Source organism: Lepidochelys kempii, chromosome 5 (genome assembly GCF_965140265.1).
Source record: "Lepidochelys kempii isolate rLepKem1 chromosome 5, rLepKem1.hap2, whole genome shotgun sequence".
Lineage (NCBI taxonomy): Eukaryota > Metazoa > Chordata > Testudines > Cheloniidae > Lepidochelys > Lepidochelys kempii.
Window position 1 is genome coordinate 46,793,346 of NC_133260.1, and position 25,848 is coordinate 46,819,193.

At 41.9% G+C, this 25,848-nt stretch overlaps 1 protein-coding gene across 8 annotated transcripts in view; it reads right to left on the reverse strand.

Annotated features, from left to right (window-relative positions):
* The window catches only part of PDE8B (phosphodiesterase 8B), a 164,760-nt gene that overhangs the window by 12,800 nt on the left and 126,112 nt on the right, over positions 1-25,848 (reverse strand). For all 8 annotated transcript variants that reach the window (XM_073344170.1, XM_073344169.1, XM_073344174.1 and 5 more), the window contains 9 exons: positions 21,630-21,681; positions 13,393-13,470; positions 12,094-12,170; positions 11,178-11,342; positions 10,083-10,128; positions 9,506-9,641; positions 6,232-6,430; positions 4,850-5,067; positions 4,042-4,177 (listed from right to left, as the gene is read on the reverse strand). In XM_073344170.1, the coding sequence (XP_073200271.1) occupies positions 4,042-4,177; positions 4,850-5,067; positions 6,232-6,430; positions 9,506-9,641; positions 10,083-10,128; positions 11,178-11,342; positions 12,094-12,170; positions 13,393-13,470; positions 21,630-21,681 (1,107 nt within the window). The remainder of the gene's footprint in view (positions 1-4,041; positions 4,178-4,849; positions 5,068-6,231; positions 6,431-9,505; positions 9,642-10,082; positions 10,129-11,177; positions 11,343-12,093; positions 12,171-13,392; positions 13,471-21,629; positions 21,682-25,848) is intronic.

The following is a 25,848-nucleotide window of genomic DNA, read 5'->3' on the forward strand; positions in this document are numbered from 1 at the left end:
GGGACCAAAGGCAGAATGATAAAAGGGAGGGGGTTGGGGTGCGGGCTCCGGCAAAACGATAAATAGAGTGATAAAAAGAAAAAAAGTGAGAATTATTCAATCTTTCTTAAAGGTTCCAGAAATGGGTTTCATTTTAAAATAGTTAAGGCCAAATTGTCAATAGCTTTTCTAATTGCACATGTAAAGTCTGCTGATGCCTTTATTAATTCATATAAAAATCCACATTTGGAAACACAAACTGACCTGGATAACTACACACAAATGCTGATTCTGCTCAGCATGTAGAATTTTGCACAAATGGATATATTTCCAAATTTTGTTGATACAGTTAGGAAGACTTGGAACCCTGGACTTCAGAATAGCAGACTGACTCCCTCAGGGAACTGATGGGCAGGATCCCCTGGGAGGCTAATATGATGGGGGGAAAGAGTCCAGGAGAACTGGCTGTATTTTAAAGAAGACTTATTGAGGGCACAGGAACAAACCATCCCGATGTGCAGAAAGAATAGCAAATATGGCAGTTGACCAGCTTGTCTTAACAGAGAAATCTTTGGTGAGCTTAAACACAAAAAGGAAGCTTGCAAGAAGTGGAAACTTGGACAGATGACTAGTGAGGAGTACAAAAATATTGCTATAGCATGCAGGGGTATAATCAGAAGGCCAAAGCACAATTGGAGTTGCAGCTAGCAAGGGATGTGAAGGGTAACAAGAAGGGTTTCTACAGGCATGTTAGCAACAAGAAGGCGGCCAGGGAAAGTGTGGGACCCTTACTGAATGGGAGAGGCAACCTAGTGAGAGATGATGTTGAAAAAGCTTAAGTACTCAATGTTTTTTTTGCCTCGGTCTTGGCAAGGTCAGCTCCCAGACTGCTGCACTGGGCAGCACAGCATGGGGAGTAGGTGAGCAGCCTTCAGTGGGCAAAGAACACGTTAAGGACTATTTAGAAAAGCTGGATATACACAAGTCCATGGGGCCGGATCTAATGCGTCTGAGGGTCCTGAGGGAGTTGGCTGGTGTGATTGCAGAGCCATTGGCCATTATCTTTGAAAACTCATGGTGATCGGGGGAGATCCTGGATGATTGGAAAAAGGCAAATATACTGCCATCTTTAAAAAAGGGAAGAAGGAGAATCTGGGGAACTACAGACCAGTCAGCCTCACCTCAGTCCCTGGAAAAATCATGGAGCAGGTCCTCAAAGACTCAATTTTGAAGCACTTGAAAGAGAGAAAGGTGATCAGGAAGAGTCAACATGGATTCACCAAGGGCAAGTCATGCCTGACCAACCTGATTGCCTTTTATGATGAGATAACTGGCTCTGTGGATATGGGGAGAGTGGTGGATGTGATATATCTTGACTTTAGCAAAGCTTTTGATATGGTCTCCCACAGTATTCTTGCCAGCAAGTTAAAAAAGTATGGATTGGATTAATGGACTATAAGGTGGATAGAAAGCTGGCTAGATCGTTGGGCTGAACGGGTAGCGATCAATGGCTTGATGTCTAGTTGGCTGCCGGTATCAAGCGGTGTGCCCCAGAGATCTGTCCTGGGGCAGGTTTTGTTCAGCATCTTCATTAATGATCTGAATGATGGGATGGATTGCACTCTCAGCAAGTTCACTGATGACACTAAGCTGGGGGGAGAGGTAGATATGCTGGACGGTAGCGATAGGGTCCAGAGTGACCTAGACAAATTGGAGGATTGGGCCAAAAGAAATCTGATGAAGTTCAACAAAGACAAGTGCAGAGTCCTGCACTTAGGATCGAAAAATCCCATGCACTGCTATAGGCTGGGGACCGACTGGCTAAGCGGCAATTCTGCAGAAAAGGACCTGGGGATTATAGTGGACGAGAAGCTGGATATGAGTCAACAGTTGCCAAGAAGGCTAATGGCATATTGGGCTGCATTAGTAGGAGCACTGCCAGCAGATCAAGGGAAGTCATTATTGCCCTCTATTCGGCACTGGTTAGGCCACATGTGGAGTGTTGCATCCAGTTTTGAGCCCTCTACTACAGAAAGAATGTGGAAAAATTGGAAAGAGTCCAGCAGAGGGCAACAAAAATGCTTTGGGCGCTGGGGCACATGACTTATGAGGAGAGGCTGAGGGAACTGGGCTTATTTAGTCTGCAGAAGAGAAGAATGAGGGGGGATTTGATAGCAGCCTTCAACTACCTGAAGGAGGGTTCCAAAGAGGATGGAGCTTGGCTGTTCTCAGTGGTGGCAGATTACCAACAAGGAGCAACGGTCTCAAGGGTGATGTCTAGGTTGGATATTAGGAAAAACTATTTCACTAGGAGGGTGGTGTAGCGCTAGAATGCGTTACCTAGGGAGGTGGTGGAATCTTCATCCTTAGAGGCTTTTAAGGCCCGGCTTGACAAAGCCTTGGCTGGGATGATTTAGTTGGGGTTGGTCCTGCTTTGAGCTGGGGGTTGGACTAGGTGACCTCCTGAGGCCTCTTCCAACCCTAATCTTCTATAATTCTATGAAAGTATGGCCTACAACATCAGATGATTTAAGCTCTTTGGGCCAGGGCCTGGCACTATGTTTTCCTGTGTTTGTACTGCATCTAGCACCATAGTGTAAGCAAGGGAATAGTCCCGCTATTGTTGGGAACTTTCCTGGCTTCTGCACTACCCCAGTGAAGTGGACTAGTGAAAGGATCTGAGTCCTTGCTCCCAGTTCCTTTACCCAGTGGCCTCCCTGCCCTTAAGGACTCCCCTTCCACTCTCCTGTCTGGCAGAGTCCTCGTAACCCCAACAAGGCAGGGCCCAGGATTCCTGGGGGGCTCGACCCCCAACCCTGCTGTGGTCACCTAGGACAGGGGCTAGGGTGTCCCCGCTCCGGGGTACGCTCTCTGCACTGGGCACTTCTCTGACCTACTGACTATTACATACAATTTGAAGCAAATGCAAGTTATTTAATCAACAATTAATTTTAAAAAGAATAAGGGGAAATGGGAAAGGTTAAAGGAAACACATCAACCCGCTCTGTGGCAGGGAACATCACAAACAGTGTCTCTGGAATGTCAGGGCAGTTCACAGTCTGTTCCTTGTAAGTCCCAGGCTGCCTTCTCAGACCCTGGCTGTGCTGCAGGGATGCTATGGGTTGGACACTCGCTCTGGTGGTGGCCACAGGTTCTGGGTGGCAGGGCCCTTCTTCCCAGTGTTGCCCCCGCCCTGTCGGGATTATCAATCCCCCTTCGAGTCTGGCCTGCAGAGCCTCCTGGCTGAGGCATCTCCCTGTGTTGGGCCCATTGCCCAGGGTCCCCCCCTCGCTCTCCCCAGCTGCTCACAACACCTGGCTCTGGACTGCTCCTGCCCCAACTCCAGCTCCACTGTCTTAGCTCCAGGTCCACTCTACCTCAGCACAGCTGCTGCTCTGCCTCCAGCTCCCTGGGCTGCTTCTCTGGCCCCTCTGGCTCTGGTTGCTGCAGCTCTCCTCCCAGGACAGGTCTGCTCTGCAGGCTGCTTCTGTGACTCTGCTCCCAGCACTGACCTGCTTCGTGGGCTGGTTTTCTGGCCCCTCTGGCTCTAGTTGCTGCAGCTCTGCTCCCAGGACAGGGTCTGCTCTCTCTGGGCTGCTTTTCTGGTCCCTCTGGATCTGGCACAGCTCTGCTCCCCAGCTTAGCTTGGGCCCCTGCTTTCTCCTTAGCTCGGCCCCTCTGTCTGATCCAGGCATTTCCAGCTCACACAGAGGACAGGACCTCCCCGGCCTCCTGACTCCCTGATTAGCCTGCCCGCCCTGTTATTCAGGCTGACCTGGAGCATTGGCCTCTCCCCATTGTTCCTGGGGGCTGTCAGTCTCAGGGTCCTGATTCCCCATCAACCCTTCCCCCTTTTTAGAACTGGGAGCTAGCAACTGAAACACCCCCACTGAATGTTAGTAAGGGGGCAACAGTCCCCTTACATTTGTCAGGATCTTGATTGTAGCATTTGGGCATTGCCACAGTGCAAATAAATATAAGTACATGAAAACAACATTTAAATGTTTGCTTGATGCTTAAACAGATCAAAGTCCTTCAGAACAGCAAGCTGATTTATCTTACATTTGAGTTGCTTTCCTCAGATGCCATCGGCTTGTTGATGCTGTTCACAAATTTGTTCACATGCTCAAAGTGCTTTGTCATCTCTGTTGCCAAAACCATGTCAATAATAGCCTGGCGCAATGTCCGATAATGGTTCCTAAAAGAGAAAAATGAAACAATTTACTCATGCAGGCCATTGCCAGAGTTAACTGTGTTTCTCCTGATCTCCTCACAACATTCACAAAAAGCATTTTGAGACAGAAATCAAACATAAAATGGACTAACTTGAAAGCAACTCAGAACAGTGACTGTAGTTGCATTCATGTCAGCAGGGGTTTTAGTGGCCTGTGGCCATTTTACATAACTTAAAACTAAATCAGTACAATTACAAGTCACTTGTGAGATGCCATAACCTCAAAAGGGATGTGGTAAAGGATCTGTCTGAAATAAGCAGGAACAGGAAGTCACCAGGGCACTCATAGAAATCTTTTTAAATAACGAAAGTTAGGTTCACATGCTAGAGTAATCAATACACAGAATTCAGTATTCCAGGGATAGTAACAATATACTTCCGCAACCCCTCCCGTTCACCTGGAGTTCGAGTCAATTGGTTTTTTAAGTAAAACCATATTCCACAAAATAATATGAAACATCTTTACATTTCCAAACGTATCATTTGGAATGCTGACATGGGGAAGAAAGATTTTTTTTTTAAATGGTCTATTGTATAGTTCTAGAAGTGATAAAGGCTTTTGTGTGAATTTTCTATATTAAGCAAAAGTGGCGCCTTCAGTGTCCAAAAGGAATAAAATAAACACAGCAAGCTAACCTGTCAATATTCTTGAAAATGTTGCATTTGTTATCTTTAGCTGTGAGCTGGAATGCCAATGCTGTATGGTGGCTTTCCAATACAGCAGTATCATTATAAAGTACAGCTAATTCACTTCCTGCATTGCACAGGAAAGAGTTGGTCCGTCCTGGGTGATCCACGTCATGAACTGTGGCAGCTATTAATGCAGCCACCTCATCTAAATGGTCAAGGTTTCCCTGCAAGAAAGAGTAAAACTACCATTATTCATCACGTAGTAAGTAATCACAATTCAATCTTTAAAATATCACTAGGTAAATATCAGAGTTCAAATGTAAGCTCTTCAGAACAGAGGCCTTCTCTCCATGTGTGAGCTTCCCACTCACTGAGTGCCAAGAGTATCCTTTCTCCATCTCAAAACCACTTCTTCTATGAAGCTTTCTTATTGTATCTTCATCCCAGTGATCTTTCTGCACCTTCTTCTGTTGGAGCTGTTGTGCCACGTAGTGTGTGTCTGCAATGGTAAGCACCATGCAGCAGGATTTCTATTTTGTGTTTTGCAAAGCACTGTGTACAGACCAAAATATTCATGTTCTACAATTTTCGTCAAAGAATTAAATATATTTCTGCCATTGACTTAAGTAAATTGAGATGTAGAAATCTCATTTAAAATTTTAATTTCTGCATCTGTCTTACAGTTGATTTTGACTATATGACTACAACATATTTTGGGGTAAGGAAACCAGATAACCAAATACTAACTTTCTCCTTTTGCTAGAAAAATGGCTGAAGATACCATTTTTCAAAGGGTAAACACAGATTGTTTTATAATTGCTTCAGCTACATTTCTGTGAATAAAGAAATGTTTCTAGAAGGAAGGGATGGGCAAGGTCATTCTAACTAGAAGCCTTATAGCATTCAATTTCCTAAAATAACCCTGGAGAAAAAATAATGCCATTACCACTCCTGATCAGTATTCTCTCTGTATTCACCTAGGTTTATCGTGTATATCTCTTCACACCCCCCCAGCAAAATTTTCAAGAGATTACAAAAGGGAAAAGAGGTTTCAGCATTCCTGCATTGCACAGTAATGAAGGGTGTGATCCTGCAACGGCTATTTGTTTAATTTCCTTACTCACGTTAATAGTCCTATGGACTTCAGAGAAATTACTTGTCTCAGCAAAGACTGCAGGTGCAAAGGCTAGAGCAGACATAGGAAGTTAGGAGCATTATCTACTGGTTGCAAAGATGCCCAGCTCTACTGTGTGACTGTCAAGTAACAAATATGTTATTTGTAACAAGAGGCTGTCATGGACACATCTGTTAATGAACAAATAATCTGATTAGTCCTAAAGTGTGTTTATTCAAGGGTCAAAGTAAAGAATTCACAATGGAAGTTCTACCTTAACTCTCTCCTTTCCGAGAAAGAACGCAGTAGCATGTAAAACATCTGCTGCATGTGTGGAGTTGTGGTACGAGTTGGTGGAGTGGTAGTTGGCTTCAATCACTTGGAACCAGGCTCTTAGTGTTGCTTCTGAACAGTTTAAAAATTCACAGACCCCAAACCGGGCAAAAACTTTTAAACCCAAATAAACTAATGGCCTGGAAAACAAGTAAGGAGACAAGGATCATTGAAATGTAGCAAAGTAGAAAAAACACACATGCATGCAAACAAATTAACAATTTCTATTGTGCATCATGTCTCTTGTTCGGCACCTTCCATTTTTTAAAAAACAAGTGTAAATAGACACCATTTAGTTTATCACATGATGATGATTCTTTAAGGCTCTGGTCCACCAGCAGTTAGTTTACTACCCATTCTGCCATGCTTTCAGACTTAATTTAATCTGCTATGAAAAGCATCACAGAGCAAACAGCGTTGCCAACTCTTACGATTTTATTGGGAATCTCAAGGTATTTGGTGTTTTTCTTAAAACTCCAGCCCCTGGTGTTCTCTGATTATGTGACAACCTCAGCTTTCATTTAATATATATATATTATAAGGATTAGACTATATATAAAGTCTAATCCTTATGGTCTTTGGAAAAAAAAACTTGAGAACATGACCCAAGTATATCCTAACAGCTCAAAACCCAGTGGCAAATAAAAAGAACCCTGCTATTGGGTGGTTTTTTTTTAAAATCTCATTATTTTTGGGAATCTGACTCATGGTTTTAAAATGCCTGAGGGTGGCAATACTGTTTATCAACATCACTCTGAATAGCTTGGAGCCTAAAGCCACTCCTTCCCTATAGAAACGATGGCCCACACTGATGAGATATCCAATGCATAAATTGTGCCTGCTTTGGGAGGACAGGACTTTTGGGGCGAGAAGCATGGGAATTCCATACACTGCTCAGCTTCTGAATTACTGTATTGATGCAGGACCAACTATAAGTCTCTTTAATCTAGTGGATAAAGGCATAGCAGGAACCAATTATGAGATATTAAAGTCTGGCAAACACAAATTAGAAATAAAGCACACACTTTTCACAGTGAGGTTGATTAACCACTGGAACAAACTACCAAGGGAAATAGTGGATTCTTCATCTCTTAATGTTTTCAAATCAAGACTGTATGCCTATTGTAATAATTGGGGCCTCACCTACCTACCCAAAGCATGAGCCTAACTGTGGGAATGTGGATAAAATTTTACAGAATGTCACAATAGTTTATAACAATAAACGTTGATATGAAAAGGAGACAGACTGATATAACTGAAGGACTCTGCTGAATTATGTCTCGTGAACAAGAGAAGTGTGGAACCAGAAACCAATGGACCAAACATGGTGTTGGAAATCAGGCCGAACTGGTGGACAAGGGCTATTTCACCCATCACTTCCTTTTGGGGTCCTTAAAATACAAATAGCTGGCTGTCTGGGAGGCAGAAGTACAGGAAGGCAGGAGCTTCACCATCAGGGCTGGCACCCTCACTATCTCCAGAGACCTATGGTGACACCACAGGGCCTTTGTCATCCTGATCTTGAGAAATGACCTGACCAGCCCAGCCCAGGCCAGAGAGAAGTAGCCAAGGACATGCTGTTCAGGATCTAACGACCCAGTAGCTAGATCCTGAACACCATTTGGGGTGTGAGACTTTGATTCCTACCCCCTACCCCCCCCCCGCATGGTGTCTTTTTTCTTCGCACCTTTTTTCTTCTTTCCTATCCCTCTCCTTTTGCCTTCTGCTTAATAAGAGAGTCTGGCTTAGCTGGCCAAGACTGTATATTTTGCGACACTGCTGTAAGCCTGTGACCAGAGAGGCAGCTAACAGCAATGTTCTAAACAGCCCAACACCGCTACCAGTTTGCCAGCGGCTGATAAGACCATGTGCGATTCCCCAGCAGCAATGCTGCAAGTGACAGTCAGCACCAGAGATAGAAGCTACATTTTCTTTCTATGCTGTTCTTTTCCCTGTTATGTGTGTTTGTCTCATTTTATCTTCTAGGAAACAGGATCAGACTACAACAGCAGCTCGTCTCCACTAACTTTCTCCTTTTCTCCCAGAAAAGGACAGTTATTACCATCTTTAACACCACGTAAGACACTGCCAGATGGGGGATGTGTTTCCTTCTAAAAACTCTGTACAGCTTAGGGAATGGGAATCAGGGATGTGTTAAAATGAAAGACCTGCATAATAATTTACATTTGAAATGCTCTAACAGTTTTTTCCTTCTTTTTCTGTAATGAAAGGTTAAAAAGCTGTTTAATGGTGTTTACACTCACATGGGACTAAGCAGGCTGAGGCTCTGACCTTGAAACCTGAGCTATGTTTAACTGTTTAGTATTGTACAGTGTCAGGGTCATGTTAACAGCTTTTACTCTCTGGGCCCATTTATTCCATCCAAGTTAATACAACATGCCTTTCTGGAAGGCATCCTTGAGTGAAACACAATTCGGCTCCGTTAGGGTGACCAGACAGCAAGTGTGAAAAATCAGGATCGGGTTGGGGGGTAATAGGAGCCTATATAAGAAAAAGACTCAAAAATCAGGGCTGTCCCTATAAAAATTGGGACATCTGGTCACCCTAGGCTCAGTAGATGGCTACCTGGGTAAAACTGTACGGTCTGTGTTATACAGACTAGATGATCCAATAGTTCCCTCTGGCCTTAAAATCTATTGGGCCCAGTACCATTTGCTCCCCTCCATCTATTTTTTTTAAACCCCCAACACAGACCTGTCCCAGCACCTCCTCTAATGGGGGTCTGCTGTTTCCTGCATGACCATGAGCAGCCTTCAGATACAAAATACACCTCAACATCCCTTGTGGAGCAATTGGGAGAAAAGGATTCTGTGGGGGCATCTAGAAGGTAAAGGCAGCAGAGTATTCCGAACAGAATGTCTATTTGGAGAGGGAGTTGGAGCAGGTAGGAGACAAGATCAATTGATGAGGAAAGAATCCTGTAGGCCTAGGGTGTTGAGATGAAGAAGAGACTGACAGAGTGAGGTGGCTGTACACTTAGCATGGACACTGACTCTTTCTGGCCAGCTGCACTGGATTTCCGAAAACAGCATATTGACCTGTTTGCAAAGTAGTACAGTGACAACACACACAACAAGGGAGGGTCTCTCTGAAAGAGCTATGGCAAAATACATAGTGAAACACACAGGGTTCCTTTGTGCCATAGCTCACTTGACAGCTTCATTTATGGGTATGTACAGAAAGCAGTCACATACCTTTTATTTGTAACAGCCTCCAATTCAAAAATATTAAAGTCCCAGCTTTCTTCATTATCAAGTAACTGTGCAATACAAGGTGGTACATCATTGACGGTAATTGGCACTGAAAGGTGACTATGGCTTTGGTTCATGTCTGTCAAAAGAAAATTTTGGAATGAAATTAATTATGGATTTTTAAAACTTTTTTATTTCATTTGCAGGATCCTTATTAGAAAATTAATTCCTTCTGAAGACACCAAGTTTAGAAATATCTTCAGGTACTGTATCTTTTATACAAGTTTAGACATAAATCAAGAAGAGCAAACAAATCAAATGATGACTTTTTATGGTCATATTTGTTTAATTAACATTTTTCATTTTAATTCTTTTCCCGTCTGGTTTCTACATTTCTCAGATACATGATGTTGACTACTTGAACCAGACTGACACTTGCTCAAACACTTGCTCTCAGATTACTGGGAAAACCACTTCCAAAGACAAATAATCAAACTGCAAACTAGCTTGGAATTCTAAATCAATGTTTGCGGCCAATGAAACACAACACAGGCAAAGAAAGTTTAACATGGAAACTTACTCTTAGAAAATACATACTCATTTCCTGACAGTCTTCTCAAGCCATCCTGAAATAAAGATTCTATAAGTTGTAGGAAACCATTATCAAGTATAAAGAATGCTTTACACCATTTCCCCATAGGAACTAGCCCTGGCTACCTAAAATATTGGTCATGTTTTAGGGAGTGCCTCAAGCAGCATGCTTGTTTTCAGTCTTCCAGTACAGAGGTAGAAGTAACTAGCAAGGGACTTAGAAGCTCCAACTCCACTTTCTTGGAGTTGAAAAGTTTGATAAAAGTGGTAACTGCTACTGCAAGATTTCCTTTTTAATGACACAGGTCTAAAAGCAGGGACACTCGGACTATTGAATACCACTGGTAGGAGGTCTCCAGAAAGGGTATTTATTTGATCAACAATGTATTGGCCTCCTCTCATCCCCTTTCATTGACGGTTGCATGATGTTTTTAATTGAAATTCACAAATGTCACTTGTTTTGCATTTCAGTTATGCTGTTTCCACAAGCGACCCATTCTGGGGCTCCAGACCAGCATCTGTAGGAAGAGGGTTTGAGATATTCCACTATGAAAATCCAATGCACGTTTGGTGTGTAGGGCAGTCTGGACATGGTAAAAGGCTCCTTAGCAGGTCAAAGTTCAGTTTTACAAACTTTTGTATAGTCACTGACTGCATCAGGTGTATAATAATTCTTCAGTTCAATTGCAGTGCAGTGATCGGGTAACTTTTTCTTAAAAGCTTTCAGGAACTTGGGATACTACCGATTAGGTTATCAATATATGTAGTTTCCAATGGAACTAAAGAATTATTCACATAAAAGAGTAGCAGTGTTTCCAAGCCACCTGACTGAAAAACAGCAATGGTAACAATCTTCATGCTTACTGGTGCCTCTCAGGTCAACTGCACTGGTGTGGCCTAAATGCAAGGCAAGTCAGTAAAGCTGAATTGTAGTCCCTGTTCCCCCTGAAGGCATAGGCACTATAGCTGATGAACCCTCAGTCAGGTGGATGCAGGGATTCTCTTGCCCCAGTGGTGGAAGAAAGATACCCCCTGTGTCAGATCAGTTAGCTGATGTTTGTTTAAATTTTCTTTTCCTACTCACAGTCATCAGACCTCCAACAAGATTACTTGTGTGAGGATCTTCATCTTTGGTACCTAGCTGAGGGGAGTAAAGTTCTGTTGTCCGTAAAATTTCCAAAACTCTGTCCAAAGCCTCTGCTACCGTGACAGGGCTGTTCTCCTGGGCAGTATTGATGATGTTAATAACCTGAGGGGGTTGGACGGAAGAGTGAAATCAGATTGCTTCAAAGAAAAAACATTGTTCCCTTCATATTATTACAAAATCTTAATCCCCACGACATTTACAGTGACAGCAGTCAGTATACTGTGTTATTTCACACTTTGTAGAAGTCCTATGGTCACCCCAAATACTAAGTGTGTTATATAAACAACCAGAGTCTAGATTTTCTGAATTTGAATTCCCTCCCCTTACATTCTATTATTTTGGTGCTTTAAACAGCAGATTAGGTGAGGAGAAACCTACTGAGGAGCTATGGGGACCAGGAGCCTGAGTGAAGAGAGAGGTGTGAACGCCTAGCCTAGGCATCGTTATTAGAAGTTGTGTGTCTGGGCCCAAGGTATTTTATAGGTAGGCTAATGGGTGGCAATGCCACAAGACTACTGAGACCCGATAAACTATGGGACTATACAGGTCTCCAGACAAAGAATCCAGGCCAGCACTCAAACATTGTGATTGTGGAGGCAAAGCTATGATTTTCTAAATGGCTCTCAATATAAAAGGAAGAGAAAACAGAGGCCACACAGATATTCTATTCTATGGCTATGATATAGAAGGAGAGACCCAAAGAGGATATTTGTAACAGAGTAAATAATATTGAGATGCACAATTTCTACAGTCCCTTTGTTGTAAATACACCCACATATTTTTCTGCAAAGATAGTACCAAAGTATCCTGAGTTTGTGGCATACAGTAGCAGTCAGTGATAACATTTTTTTACCTTTGTGATGGGTGCTTCTATTGTCATTGAGTGGATTCTTGCCATTGATGAATACCGACGATTCTGTAAGCTTGGCGCTGCCATTGCATAAAATATACAGATTTAGATTTTGACACTGCATGTAACACAGAACACGCATTTCAATGAAAGAGCCCTATGAGTCACTGGCACATAGAGACTGTCATTGGGAATGACCTAACAAAATATGCCCTTAGCTAGCAAAGGGGTTCGAAGTTGCTTAATCCCCTGCCCACGAGGGTCCAGCAGGAAGCTATTAGCAGGTCACTAGCACCACCACTGCAGCTGATTCAGTTGAGTATACTGGTGCCTAATAGGGGCTTGTCTACATGGGAATACTCAGGAAAATTAATCTGAATTAACTGAAGCTGTAAATTTTAAATGGATTAGTTAAAACCACATTAAATCCCTGTATCGGCACTCTCCTTCAGAATTAAAATAGCCTTAATTCAGTCTAGCTTTTCTTTCAACTCTCCTTTTATTTGTTTCACACTCTGAACCCTGAGACTCTGCTGGACCAAAACCAGGTTCTTAGATCTCTGCAAACTATGATTGCTTGGGAGTGCATGCAAATGAGCAGAAATGGTGAAAGAAGCCTCTAGCATCACCATGCTCACATCCCATCACAGTGACCAGCCACCAATGGAATAAGGAGTGAGTCTTAGCCAGTAGCAGTACAAGGCCCCTGTGGGCTGAAGGCCCCACCCCCTCCTGCATCGGCCTGTGAAGCTGAACAAGCATAGGAGGAGCACAAGCTGCATCCTTTCAAAGGGGGGAGAGCTGGCACTCCATAAATGCATTCTTCCAGAACCCTCCTACCCCTGCTGCGGTACAGCCACACCTCACCTTCATGCAGGCTGTACACGATCATGCATCATACTGAAAAGTTAGTGTCTTCTGCTGTTTTGGGAAGTACCTCATAATTCAACATAAATGGATAACAAAAAACGTTGGAAGAAATGTCAAAGGTCACTTGTGCGTCTCTCCATCAGTAGCTCAGAAGAATGCTACTGCTGTCCTGTTTAACTCCGTATTTTGATTGCTCAGGTCACTTGCTTTCTGTATTTCTAACTGTATTCTTTTTTTAAAAAAAGAAAAGGAGTACTTGTGGCACCTTAGAGACAGCATCCGATGAAGTGAGCTGTAGCTCCTGAAAGCTCATGCTCAAATAAATTGGTTAGTCTCTAAGGTGCCACAAGTACTCCTTTTCTTTTTGCGAATACAGACTAACACGGCTGTTACTCTGAAACCTGTATTCTTTTTGGATTTCTATTTTCTTACCATCGCTGCTTCGAGAGGTTATTGATTTGACATCAATTGATTCTTTCCTCCTGTTCTTGCATCTGAAGGAGTGGGATTCTAGAAATATAAAATGAAAACTTTAAAATGACAACAATAATAAATACACTGCTCTTCTACTGCCCCTTCCATCTTAAATCCCAAAGCTCGTTATGTTCACAGCCCCCTGTGAGGTAGGGAGATATTGCTAGCTCTATTATACAGATAAATGGAGGCAGAGACAGATCAAGGCCAGATTTTTAAAAGATATTTAGGCACCTAAAGTTGCCTACTGGGATTTTCAAAATTGCCCAGGGGCTAGGTTTTTAAAATAATTGAAATCAGTGGGAGTTCGGTTTAAATACTGTTAAAAATCTGGCCCATGTCAACTAATACCCATTGAAATCAATTGGAGTTAAGTTCTTATGCAGTTTTGAAAACCCCACTAGGTGTCGATCTGCTTCTTTAGGTGCCTAAATACCTTTGAAATCTGGCCCTTAGTAACTTGGCCAAGATCACCCAGGAATTTGCTGCACATGAAAGACAAGCTACTTGGTCTCCTGACTCCCAGTCCTGTTTTTTAACCAGAAGACTGTCCTGCCTCTCCACATGGAACTGAGCTGGACATTTTTTTATTTTGTTGAGTATTTATGTTAAAAAAGAGTTACAGTGATTAAAAACAAACAATTAGCTACAAACCAAACCACCATTCCTGACATTGACAAGAGAGAAAATCCCATCTATCAGACCAGGAAATAGATAAAACAGATGCATGTTACATGCTTCATGATAATCTCAAAAGGGTAACCTGGTAAACTTCTAGATTTTTTTTTCAGATACATAGCCACAGTTTACCTTACATTGTAAAATAATTTCCATCTATCTATCTATACATATTTCTAAAATGCCCATCACTGTAGTATCTAAAGTGCCAGTTAGTCACAGATCACAGAGAACTGTTCAGAAGGGATAATCATAATTTAAAGGATTAGGACCATCATTAAATTGATATTTATTAACTTCATGTGATGCTGGAGGTATGCATCTAATGTGAACATACAATAGTATAAAGATATATAATATAATGTACACAGTACTATTGGTTTGAAGCTTAATGGGTATATGATTTTACTAAAATGTCTTAGAATTTAAAGTAATGTAAACTATAAATATAGTAAATATTTTAAAGTGATTAAAATTGATCAAAAGTTTGTTTTAGGAATACTCTTTAGATGCTGTGATTCAGTGGCGCTAAAAAGTTAGGTCGACCCAACTATGTCCCTCAGAGGTGTGAAAAATCTACATCCCGGAGTGACAGTTAAGATGACCTCACCCCGGTATAGAGAGCACGAGGTTGATAAAAGCATTGTTTCATTGACCTAGCTACTGCTCTCGGGAGGTGGAGTACCTATACCAACAGGAGAACCTCTCAGACAGCTGCAGCGGCACAGGAGCCATCAAACAGAGCTGTAAACAGGGGAGTTTCAGTGGGAGTTTGTAAGGGGAGTTTGTATTGTGGTGCTTGTTTGGGGTTTGTTTTTGCTGTGGGTTGTGGTGTTTTGGTGTGGTTTGTGTTTCCCAGACTAACAGGATTTAGGTGGGAAGGCTATGACAGATACAGAGGCAGCAGTGGGAGTGACCCATGTAGTGGAAGACACAATGAAGATGACTGGATGTGGAAGTTGCGGTATGTATATGATCCTGGAGGGGCTACCTGGTAAGAGTTTTGTCTGCATGAAATGCCGTCTAATAGAGCTGACGGAGGACAAGATCAGAGGACTGGAGATGCAGGTGGAAAGTCTGATTGAGTTTAAAAGGGGGTCGAGTGGATTATGGAGCAAAGACATGAGGCAGCTGAAGGGAAAAGCTCAGACTTGCAGATAGAAGCAGGACTGAAGAATTCTGAGGGGATACTGCTGGGTGAGGAAAGTGGACAGTGGAAGCATGTGACTAAGAGAACCAGACAGAGGAAAAGATGCGCTAGTGAAGGAGAAATGGAGCTCAAAAATAGGTTTGCAGAGTTGGAAAATGAAGAAGGGCTCAGCAGGTGGTCACTAAAGGTGGAAGGGCGAGGAAGAAGAGAAGAGCAGCTAGTCCTTTAGCAAAAGGGGAAGAATCAATGGAGACTACACCAAATACGAGTCCCAGGAGGATACAGGATGGGTTGAAGAGGATTAGAAGAGAGACTAGGAATAGAAAGAACTTGCAGCCAGAGGGAACGGGGGATAGACTGGAGAACAGCACAGTCACCAGGAAAAGGCAGGTCTACGTGACCGGGGACTCTTTACTGAGAAGAATAGACAGGCCTGTAACCAGAGCTGATCCAGAGAACAGAAGGGTGTGCTGTCTTCGAGGTGCTAAGATACGGGATGTAGACCTGAGGTTGAAAAGGATCCTAAAGGGAGCGGGAAAGAATCCCCTAATTATCCTTCATGTGGGAACAAATGATACCGGTAGATTCTCGCTGGAACGTATCAAGGGAGACTATGCCAGGTTGGGGAAGACGCTTAAGGAAATCGAGGCTCAGGTGATCTTTAATGGGATTCTGCCTGTTCCTAGAGAAGGGCAACAAAGGTGCGACAAGATTATGACTATCAACAGATGACATAGGCACTGGTGTAAGGAGGGCTTTGGGATGTATGGCCACTGAGAGGCGTTCATGACAGTTCTCTCAGGATGGACTTCATCTGAGTAGCGAAGGAAATTGACTTCTAGGATGGAGGCTGGCACAACTGATTAAGAGAGCTTTAAACTAGTAATCTGGGGGAGATGGTTGGGAGATGTCCAGGTAATCTCCACGCTGGATTTTAGCATTGAGAGGGAAGAAAACAAAGTAAGAAAGGATACAGCCGTGAGTAGGAGAATGGATATAAGGAGGAAGGGCAGTGTGGATACCAGTCTAATAGGTCATACTGGCTGTAGAATGACCGTGCCTAATCGGGTACAGAATGTGAGCGAGGCCAAACAGCAAAAATTGAGATGTTTGTACACCAATGCGAGGAGCCTTGGTAACAAAATGGAGGAACTAGAGCTACTGGTGCAGGAAGTGAAACCAGATATTAGAGGGAGAACAGAAACATGGTGGAATAGTCGTCATGACTGGACTACGGGTATTGAAGGGTATGTGCTGTTTAGGAAAGACCGAAATAAAGGTAAAGATGGTGGAGTGGCATTGTATATCAATGATGAGGTAGAATGTAAAGAAATAAGAAGCGATGGAATGGATAAGACAGAGTCTGTCTGGGCAAAAATCACATGGGGGAAGAAAACTACAGAGCCTCCCCTGTGATAATGCTTGTGGTGTGCTATAGACCGCCGGGATCTAATTTGAATATGCATAGAGCTCTCTTTAATGTTTTTAATGAAGTAAATACTAATGGAAACTGTGTTATCATGGGAGAATTTAACTTCCCAGATATAGACTGGAGGACGAGTGCTAGTAATAATAATAGGGCTCAGATTTTCCTCGATGCGATAGCTGATGGATTCCTTCATCAAGTAGTTGCTGAACCGACTAGAGGGGATGCCATTTTAGATTTGGTTTTGGTGAGTAGGGAGGACCTCATAGAAGAAATGGTTGTAGGGGACAACCTTGGTTCAAGTGAGCATGAGCTAATTCAGTTCAAACTGAATGGAAGGATTAACAAAAATAAATCTGCGACTAGGGTTTTTGATTTCAAAAGGGCTGACTTTCAAAAATTAAGGAAATTAGTTAGGGAAGTGGATTGGACTGAAGAACTTATGGATCTAAAGGCAGAAGTGGCCTGGGATTACTTTAAGTCAAAGCTGCAGAAGCTATTGGAAGCCTGCATCTCAAGAAAGGGGAAAAAATTCATAGGCAGGAGTTGTAGACCAAGCATTTCAGAGAGGTAATTAAGAAAAAGCAGAAAGCATACAGGGAGTGGAAGAAGGGAGGGATCAGCAAGGAAAGCTACCTTATTGAGGTCAGAACATGTAGGGATAAAGTGAGACTGGCTAAAAGTCAAGTAGAGTTGGACCTTGCAAAGGGAATTAAAACCAGTAGTAAAAGGTTCTATAGCCATATAAATAAGAAGAAAACAAAGAAAGAAGAAGTGGGACCGTTAAACACTGAGGATGGAGTGGAGGTTAAGGATAGTCTAGGCATGGCCCAATATCTAAACAAATACTTTGCCTCAGTCTTTAATAAGGCTAATGAGGATCTTGGGGATAATGGTAGCATGACAAATGGGAATGAGGATATGGAGGTAGATATTACCATATTTGAGGTAGAAGCGAAACTCGAACAGCTTAATGGGACTAAATCGGGCGGCCCAGATAATCTTCATCCAAGAATATTAAAGGAATTGGCACATGAAATTGCAAGCCCATTAGCAAGAATTTTTAATGAATCTGTAAACTCAGGGGTTGTACCGTATGATTGGAGAATTGCTAGCATAGTTCCTATTTTTAAGAAAGGGAAAAAAAGTGATCTGGGTAACTACAGGCCTGTTAGTTTGACATCTGTAGAATGCAAGGTCTTGGAAAAATTTTTGAAGGAATAAGTAGTTAAGGACATTGAGGTCAATGGTAAATGGGACAAAATACAACATGGTTTTACAAAAAGGTAGATCGTGTCAAACCAACCTGATCTCCTTCTTTGAGAAAGTAACAGATTTTTTTAGACAAAGGAAATGCAGCAGATCTAATTTACCCTAGATTTCAGTAAGGTATTTGATACTGTGCCACATGGGGAATTATTAGTTAAATTGGAAAAGATGGGGATCAATATGAAAATTGAAAGGTGGATAAGGAATTGGTTAACAGGGAGACTATAGCGGGTCATACTGAAAGGTGAACTGTCAGGCTGGAGGGAGGTTACCAGTGGAGTTCCTCAGGGATCGGTTTTGGGACCAATCTTATTTAAACTTTTTATTACTGACCTCGGCACAAAAAGTGGGAGTGTGCTAATAAAGTTTGCGGATGATAAAGCTGAGAAGTATTGCCAATTTAGAGAGAGACAGGGATATCATACAGGAAGATCTGGATGACTTTGTAAACTGGAGTAATAGTAATAGGATGAAATTTAATAGTGAGAAGTGTAAGGTCATGCATTTAGGGATTAATAACAAGAATTTTAGTTATAAGCTAGGGACGCATCAATTAGAAGTAACGGAGGAGGAGAAGGACCTTGGAGTATTGGTTGATCACAGGATGACTATGAGCCGCCAATATGATATGGCCGTGAAAAATGCTAATGTGGTCTTGGGATGCATTAGGCGACATATTTTCAATAGAGATAAGGAGGTTTTAGTACCGTTATACAAGGCACTGGTGAGACCTCACCTGGAATACTGTGTGCAGTTCTGGTCTCCCATATTTAAGAAGGATGAATTCAAACTGGAACAGGTACGGAGAAGGGCTACTAGGATGATCCAAGGAATGGAAAACCTGTCTTATGAAAGGAGACTCAAGGAGCTTGGCTTGTTTAGCCTAACCAAAAGAAGATTGAGAGGAGATATGATTGCTCTCTATAAATATATCAGAGGGATAAATACTGGAGAGGGAGAGGAATTATTTAAGCTCAGTACCAATGTGGACACAAGAACAAATGGATATAAACTGGTCATTGGGAAGTTTAGACTTGAAATTAGATGAAGGTTTCTAACCATCAGAGGAGTGAAGTTTTGGAATAGCCTTCCAAGGGAAGCAGTGGGGGCAAAAGACCTATCTGGCTTTAAGATTAAACTTGATAAGTTTATGGAGGAGATGGTATGATGCGATAATATGATTTTGGCAATTTATTGATCTTTTAAAATATTCATGGTAAATAGGCCCAAAGGCCTGTGATGGGATGTTAGATGGGGTGGGATCTGAGTTACTACAGAGAATTCTTTCCTGGGTATCTGGCTGGTGAATCTTGCCCACATGCTCAGGGTTCAGCTGATCACCATATCTGGGGTCGGGAAGGAATTTTCCTCCAGGATAGATTGGAAGAGGCCCTGGAGGTTTATCACAGGAGTGGGTGGGTTTAGATGGGCACGGGTCACTTGCTGGAGGATTCTCTGCTCCTTGAAGTCTTTAAACTATTATTTGAGGACTTCAATAGCTCAGACATATGTGAGAGGTTTATCGCAGGAGTGGGTGGGTGAGATTCTGTGGCCCTGCATTGTGCAGGAGGTCAGACTAGATGATCATAATGGTTCCTTCTGACCTTAATATCTATGAATCTATGAAAACTCTCCTGTTGACGTAGGTAGAGTCTTCACTGTGTCAGCTCTCCTACTGTAGCATATCTAGTATAGACAAGCCCTGAGAGTAGCTTTTTCCCGTTAGAGGTCCAAGATTACTTTAAAATCCCAAAATTTCCTGTACAAGAAGGTAACAAGGGTTTTATCTTATTCCACACAGTGGTGAAAGTTTGAAAGCCACTCTCCTGAATTTATTGAGTTGCACTGAGGGATCAAGATCCCAGCTCCTCTGTCTTGCTAATAGTCTTGCTACTAGTTGTGATTACTGCTGCTGACTGGGTTATTACACCTACAGACTGTGCATGCAGCTATACCATCATCCCTTCTCCCCACCTGTTTGTTCACCCACCTGCTATTATTGGTTTAAAATGGCAGATCATTTAGATCAATAAAAGATGTTTACAACCCTAAAAACTGATCTTGTGCCTCTTCCTCCTCAGATAAAATACTTTTATTACATAATAGCGCATGTTTTCTGAAAAAGTGAATGTCTTAGCTTTATTTCCTTCTCCCACTTCCCCGGGATACTGGGATACATTGAATAACTTTTGTGACAAACTTTTGGCTGAGACCTTGAACATGATGACTTTCTGCAGGGAGACTAGATGTACAAAATCAGAATCATAGGACTGGAAGAGACCTCAAGAGGTCTTCTAGTCCAGTCCCCATCACTCAAGGTAGGACAAAATATTATCTAGACCATCCGTGACAGGTGTTTGTTTTACCTGCTCTTGAAAATCTCCAACAATTAAGATTCCACAATCTCCCTAGGCAATTTATTCTAGTGCTTAACCACCCTGACAGTTAGGAAGTTTTTCCTAATGTCCAACCGAAACCTCCCTTGCTGCAATTTAAGCCCATTGCTTCTTGTCCTATCCTCAGAGGTTAACAAGAGCAATTCTTCTCCCTCCTTGTAACAACCTTTTATGTATGTAACTTACTTACATGGAAATTACAAGTAACTGCTTCAAAGAGAAACGGCTGAGCTTCAGTTCATTTGCAAATTTGACACCATTAGCTCAGGATTAAACAAAGACTGTGAATGGCTAGCCAGCTACAAAAGCAGTTTCTCCTCTCTTGGTGTTCACACCTCAACTGCTAGGAGAGGACCTCATCCTCCCTGACTGAACTAACCTTGTTATCCCTAGCCTGATTCTTGCTTGCATATTTATACCTGCCTCTGGAAACTTCCACTACAAGCATCCGACGAAGTGGGTATTCACCCACGAAAGCTTATGCTCCAATACGTCTGTTAGTCTATAAGGTGCCACAGGACTCTTTGCATAATGAATGCATCTTCCATTTCATTCATGATTAAATTTTAACTGTCCTTAAATGATGTAAAGGAAAGTTGAAAAGTAGTTAAAATGAATACAATTTAGCTTGTAACCAAACAACATGACATGGGGTAGGAAACCTAAGAAATACAAGCAAAGGAACCAATGTTGGATTAGGAATTAGAAAGCAGAAATTCCCAACTTTCAGTCCTGTATTCAACAACATCTCATTCACAACACCAAGAATACACCAGAACTGGCTCTTTAGAGGAGAGTCAGCCATACATAGACAAGTTTTAGTGACCCGTTTGCTTTTCTTCCAGCCTAACTTGTCCTAAAATGGTCCTAATTTGGAAGGTTTTAGGCCAAATCCTCCTTTGGCATAAATCAGTATAGCACCCTTCAGTTCAGGCCGTAGATCTATGCCAATTTATACCAGCTAAAGATCTGACCCACTGTTAAATACACCTACAACTGTTGTATTTTAACTCTGAGCACCAGCTAAGTGCTCTACGCCATAAAATAAAGGTAATATAAAAGTGGGGACTATTACTCAAAACTTGTTTATAAGTGATACACGTTGTTTAGCAGTACATTGCCAATTGGCCTCAGTCAGTCATGGGCCAGCTTGTCTGATGGGGGAACACCACTAGACTGAACAGAATGGAGCTACACTGATTTATACTTGCGAAGAATCTGGCCTCATTTTTTTTAAAATGAAGAAGCGTATGTAGATAAATGATCATATTCTAACCTGCCTGTGAATTGTCTCCTGCATACTTCTCATCACGATGAATCTTGTAGAGCTGAAGTTGTACCAAAAGTAAAATATATAAAAAAGAAAACATTTTAAAGGGTTACATTCAATATGATCCTCAACAAGCACTTTCCAATTATTTGCAAGAATTTTTTAAAAAAGATTCTATAGATATAACTGCATTTTAAGAAGAAAGAGCAACAATTGGAGAGGCCACAAGCACACGGCATAGGAAATTACAGATACTGTTGTGCTTTTATGCATTATGAGTGCTTTTCTGTTTGATGCCTGTGACTGTAAGGGAACAGACATTCATTTTTAATTGTGTTTTCCTAAGTCAGTCACCCTGAAATACTGACTTCCCTCAATAAAAAGTAAAAAAATATCGGGTACTTTTTGCCTACTCTACTGTAATTTAAAAACTGATTTCCTGGTACTGTATAAACCAATTTTACAAATCCATTTTCAAGGACCAGTGATGCACTGGCCTTGTGAAAAATCCCTTGGGTGGGGAAATTCCCTGATTCTGATGAAGTTTGCTACATGTTCCTGGATAATGTTTTATCATCTTCATTGATCATAGGATTATTAAGATCTTTTTTTCTTTTTTGCCACTGGAGTACACCAGATTGCTCCACTCTCTGTATTTAAATATTTCTCTCTTCTTGGGCAAGATATCATCACTTCCTTATTATGTTTTCACATAAACACCAGATTTCAAATTACACAGATTGAACACTACTCTGTAATATGCTCTGTTTGTTTCCAGGAATAAAGTGTACACTTCTCAGGCAGAATAGATGTAACAGAATTAAATTGTCACATCATGTTGTCTCATTCTTTGGTTATGGATTTTAGAAAGTATTTTTGCTGAAGTGGGATAACAAGTGAACAGATCGCTCAGTCTCAGAACCCTCCTTTCTACAGGCATGCACACCTTTATTTATATGCGGCTAATCAAATACTAAAGGGGAAAGTTTGTTAGAGCCCCTCATTAAAATAATAGTTGGACATTGTATTTTACTCTAGTCACACTAGTAGTAGAGCTGAGTGAAGTTGTCTGTCCAAACCATTTTTTGCTCAAAAATACAGATTTAGGTTAACTGAAACATTGTGTGAATTCACCAAAATGTTTGGTCACCTACCCAGACCCGCACCCCCAAAGTTTGTTGTTTTTTTTTTGAAAGAATCAAAACATTTCAGTATTTTCAAAAGGAAACATTTTGATGTTTCGATTAGAAACTACTATTAATTTTGAATTTTACTATAATTTTTAAAAGATTAAACTCAAAACCAAAACATCTTGTGTGACCCAAAACAAATTCACCCAGGACCATTTTTTTGGTTCAGCTAGCAAACCAAAAAAACCCCCAACCAGTTATTCACAGAGTTCTAACTAAGACCTCAGTTTTGCCACCCTTGCTCATGGTGATTAGTACCCTACTCTGAACAAACGCATCATCCACCCTATGCCCGTGCATTAGGTTCTACAGGAGCAAGATGTTTATGGTAGTGAGTTGGTACGTCACCTGACTTGCTACCTCTGAGTTAGAGGGAATCATGTGGGGCTGCACCTAGCCCTGAGCAGCCTGCATACGGTCTGTCTAACATAGCATGCTGCAATATACAAATGAAGGAGGAGTCACCAAAGAAAGCAATGGGTATATGCAAATGGACACTGTCAACATACCCTAGGTCAGCAGCGGCTAGTAGCATGTACATCCCAAGTGTTTTAACCTGTGTCGTCCACAGCTGCAGCAGTTTGCCCTGCCAGCTGCATTCAACCAAGGAATGTGGCAGCTCACACAGGACAAATGGTCAGCTAACCCTCAGTATCCTTTTGGGACAAGAGAGGTGAGCCCAAGGACAGTACTAGAGCATCCCCAGCCACTCCGAGGAGACAGGGCCGCTCAAAGCTTCACAATACAAGTGAAGGCAGACTTTCCCAAGAACTTCTAGAATCGCTGTAGGCCCCTCTTGGTTGTAATGCCAAATCTGTCCCTTTTACGTCCTTGGGGGGGTGCAATAGAAGCCATTCCCATGCCTTATGCCCACAAAATGTACTGCAAGGGCATGACATAGCTTACACCATTTTAGGAGTAGTTTGCGCAGTCACCTGGGCTCCACAGGGCCTGCCTCATTGCCCTCTGCGAGCAGTCCCATCAATAGGACTACTTACGTAGTAAGGTATGGAGTACTTGTGGCACCTTAGAGACTAACACATTTATTTAATTTAAGAAGCTCACAAAAGCTTATGCTCTAATAAATTGGTTAGTCTCTAAGGTGCCACAAGTGCTCCTTTTCTTTTTACGGATACAGACTAACACGGCTGCTACTCTGAAACCTATAGTAAGGTATGAGTCTCTGTGGGTGCAGGTGGCAGCACGGGCCCCAAATGAGGGATAGAGCCTGCTTAACTGTTCACATCCACCACGTTGAAAAGAAGGGGTGGGGGAGAAGAGGCAGAAACAGGAGCAAGGAGCAAACTATTTCACACTGGTTATTCAGAATGAATAATGCCAGAAAGGGTTACAATAGCCTAAACAGGATATCCTTAGATCAAAGAAGGTTTTGCTGGGTTAGGTTTTTGTTATGGCCTAAAGCAATAGGCCATGGCAAAGTATGGTGTGAAATGATGCCACGTCAAATGTTGTATCAGTGAAAGCATGTGAAATATTTAACAACTATCAAATGTTTTTCACAAACATTTCTGTGGCAGGGAGATAAGGCTTTTTTTTGGCTAAAAAATAATTCAAGGAGTTTTGACAAGCTTCATGGCAATGTCGAGGTGATGTTTACCGCGCACATCCCACTGCTACAGTGTGTGCAAAAGCAGCTGCTGTGGGCTCAAACTGAAAGTTCTCTGGGGAATAGTTTGAACCCTTAGGGAATCAAATTCCTAGACTATACAGACAAAGGTGAGCACTGTGATAATCTAATCTGATCACCTGCATCACACAGGCCATAGGACTTGGGTGAATTCATTCCTATTTGAACTTGAGTACACCTTTCAGAAAAACATCCAATCTTGATTTTAAAGTGTCTAGTGATGAAGACTCCACCACAACCCTTGGTTAATTGTTCCACTGATTAATGACCCTCATTGTTAAAAAAGTGCATCTTATTTCTTGTTTGAATTTGTCCAGCTTCAACTTCCAGCCATTGGATTGTGTTATACCTTTGTCTGCAAAGGAGAAGGCTCTTCCATTATTAAATTTGTTTCCCATACAAATATTTATACATTGTGATCAAGTCACCCCTTAACTATCTCTTCTCTCTTTACTGCACAATTGCAGGGGACACATCAGTGGTCACTCTGTTTAACAGGAAGCCTCCATCCACTATTCCTGTCAGTGCCCCAGTAAAAGACAGATACTAGTTCTGAATACATTTCCCCTTCCCTCAGCCCTTCCTCCCCCTGCAGGCAAGAATTCTCCCAGCTGGCCTGAAAGAAAGAAGGGAGATTACACATTTAATGTTGAGCCAATTGGTTGCTAGGGGAGAGGCAGGTGGGAATTTGAACATCAGGCTGGATACTACAAGGCCCCCAACCCAACAAAGCATGTATTGACTGTGTTTCTTTTTAAGCATGAGTAATGAATTCCCATTCACAAATCTTTACTATACTACGGTCTTTACTATAATCTTGTACCCAGAAATAAAGTTTTCTATGCACAAATCCTTCATATATTTTTTCTCTGTGACAAGTCTGATGTACAAATACATACCATAGAGACTACCACGTAGAAACCTTATCTAAAATGACATCCCTGATAAAGTGAGCTGTAGCTCACGAAAGCTTATGCTCAAATAAATTGGTTAGTCTCTAAGGTGCCACAAGTACTCCTTTTCTTTTATCCCTGATAAAGTGTAACAAATGGCAAAAAACAAATGTAATTTATTTTCACATTTTAAAAAAAGTGGACAATGCATTAGAATTTAAGAAGGTGTGTGTGTCTGTGTGTAAAGTCTGAAGTGTTAAATGCAAGCAGTTTTAGGGTATATTTTCACTTGGAGCTGGCGGTGTGTGACCCTCAGAACTCCTGAATCCCAGCTGGCAAGGGATTCACTGTCATGTAACAGCAACTCCTAGCAGGCCTGACAAACTCACTACAGCTAACATATTGCTTTCATAGTATTTATTCATAAAGAGTGTTGTGTAAGATCTTAAATGAAAGCCAGGATCATGCTGGTTAATAATATTGTGTGATGTATG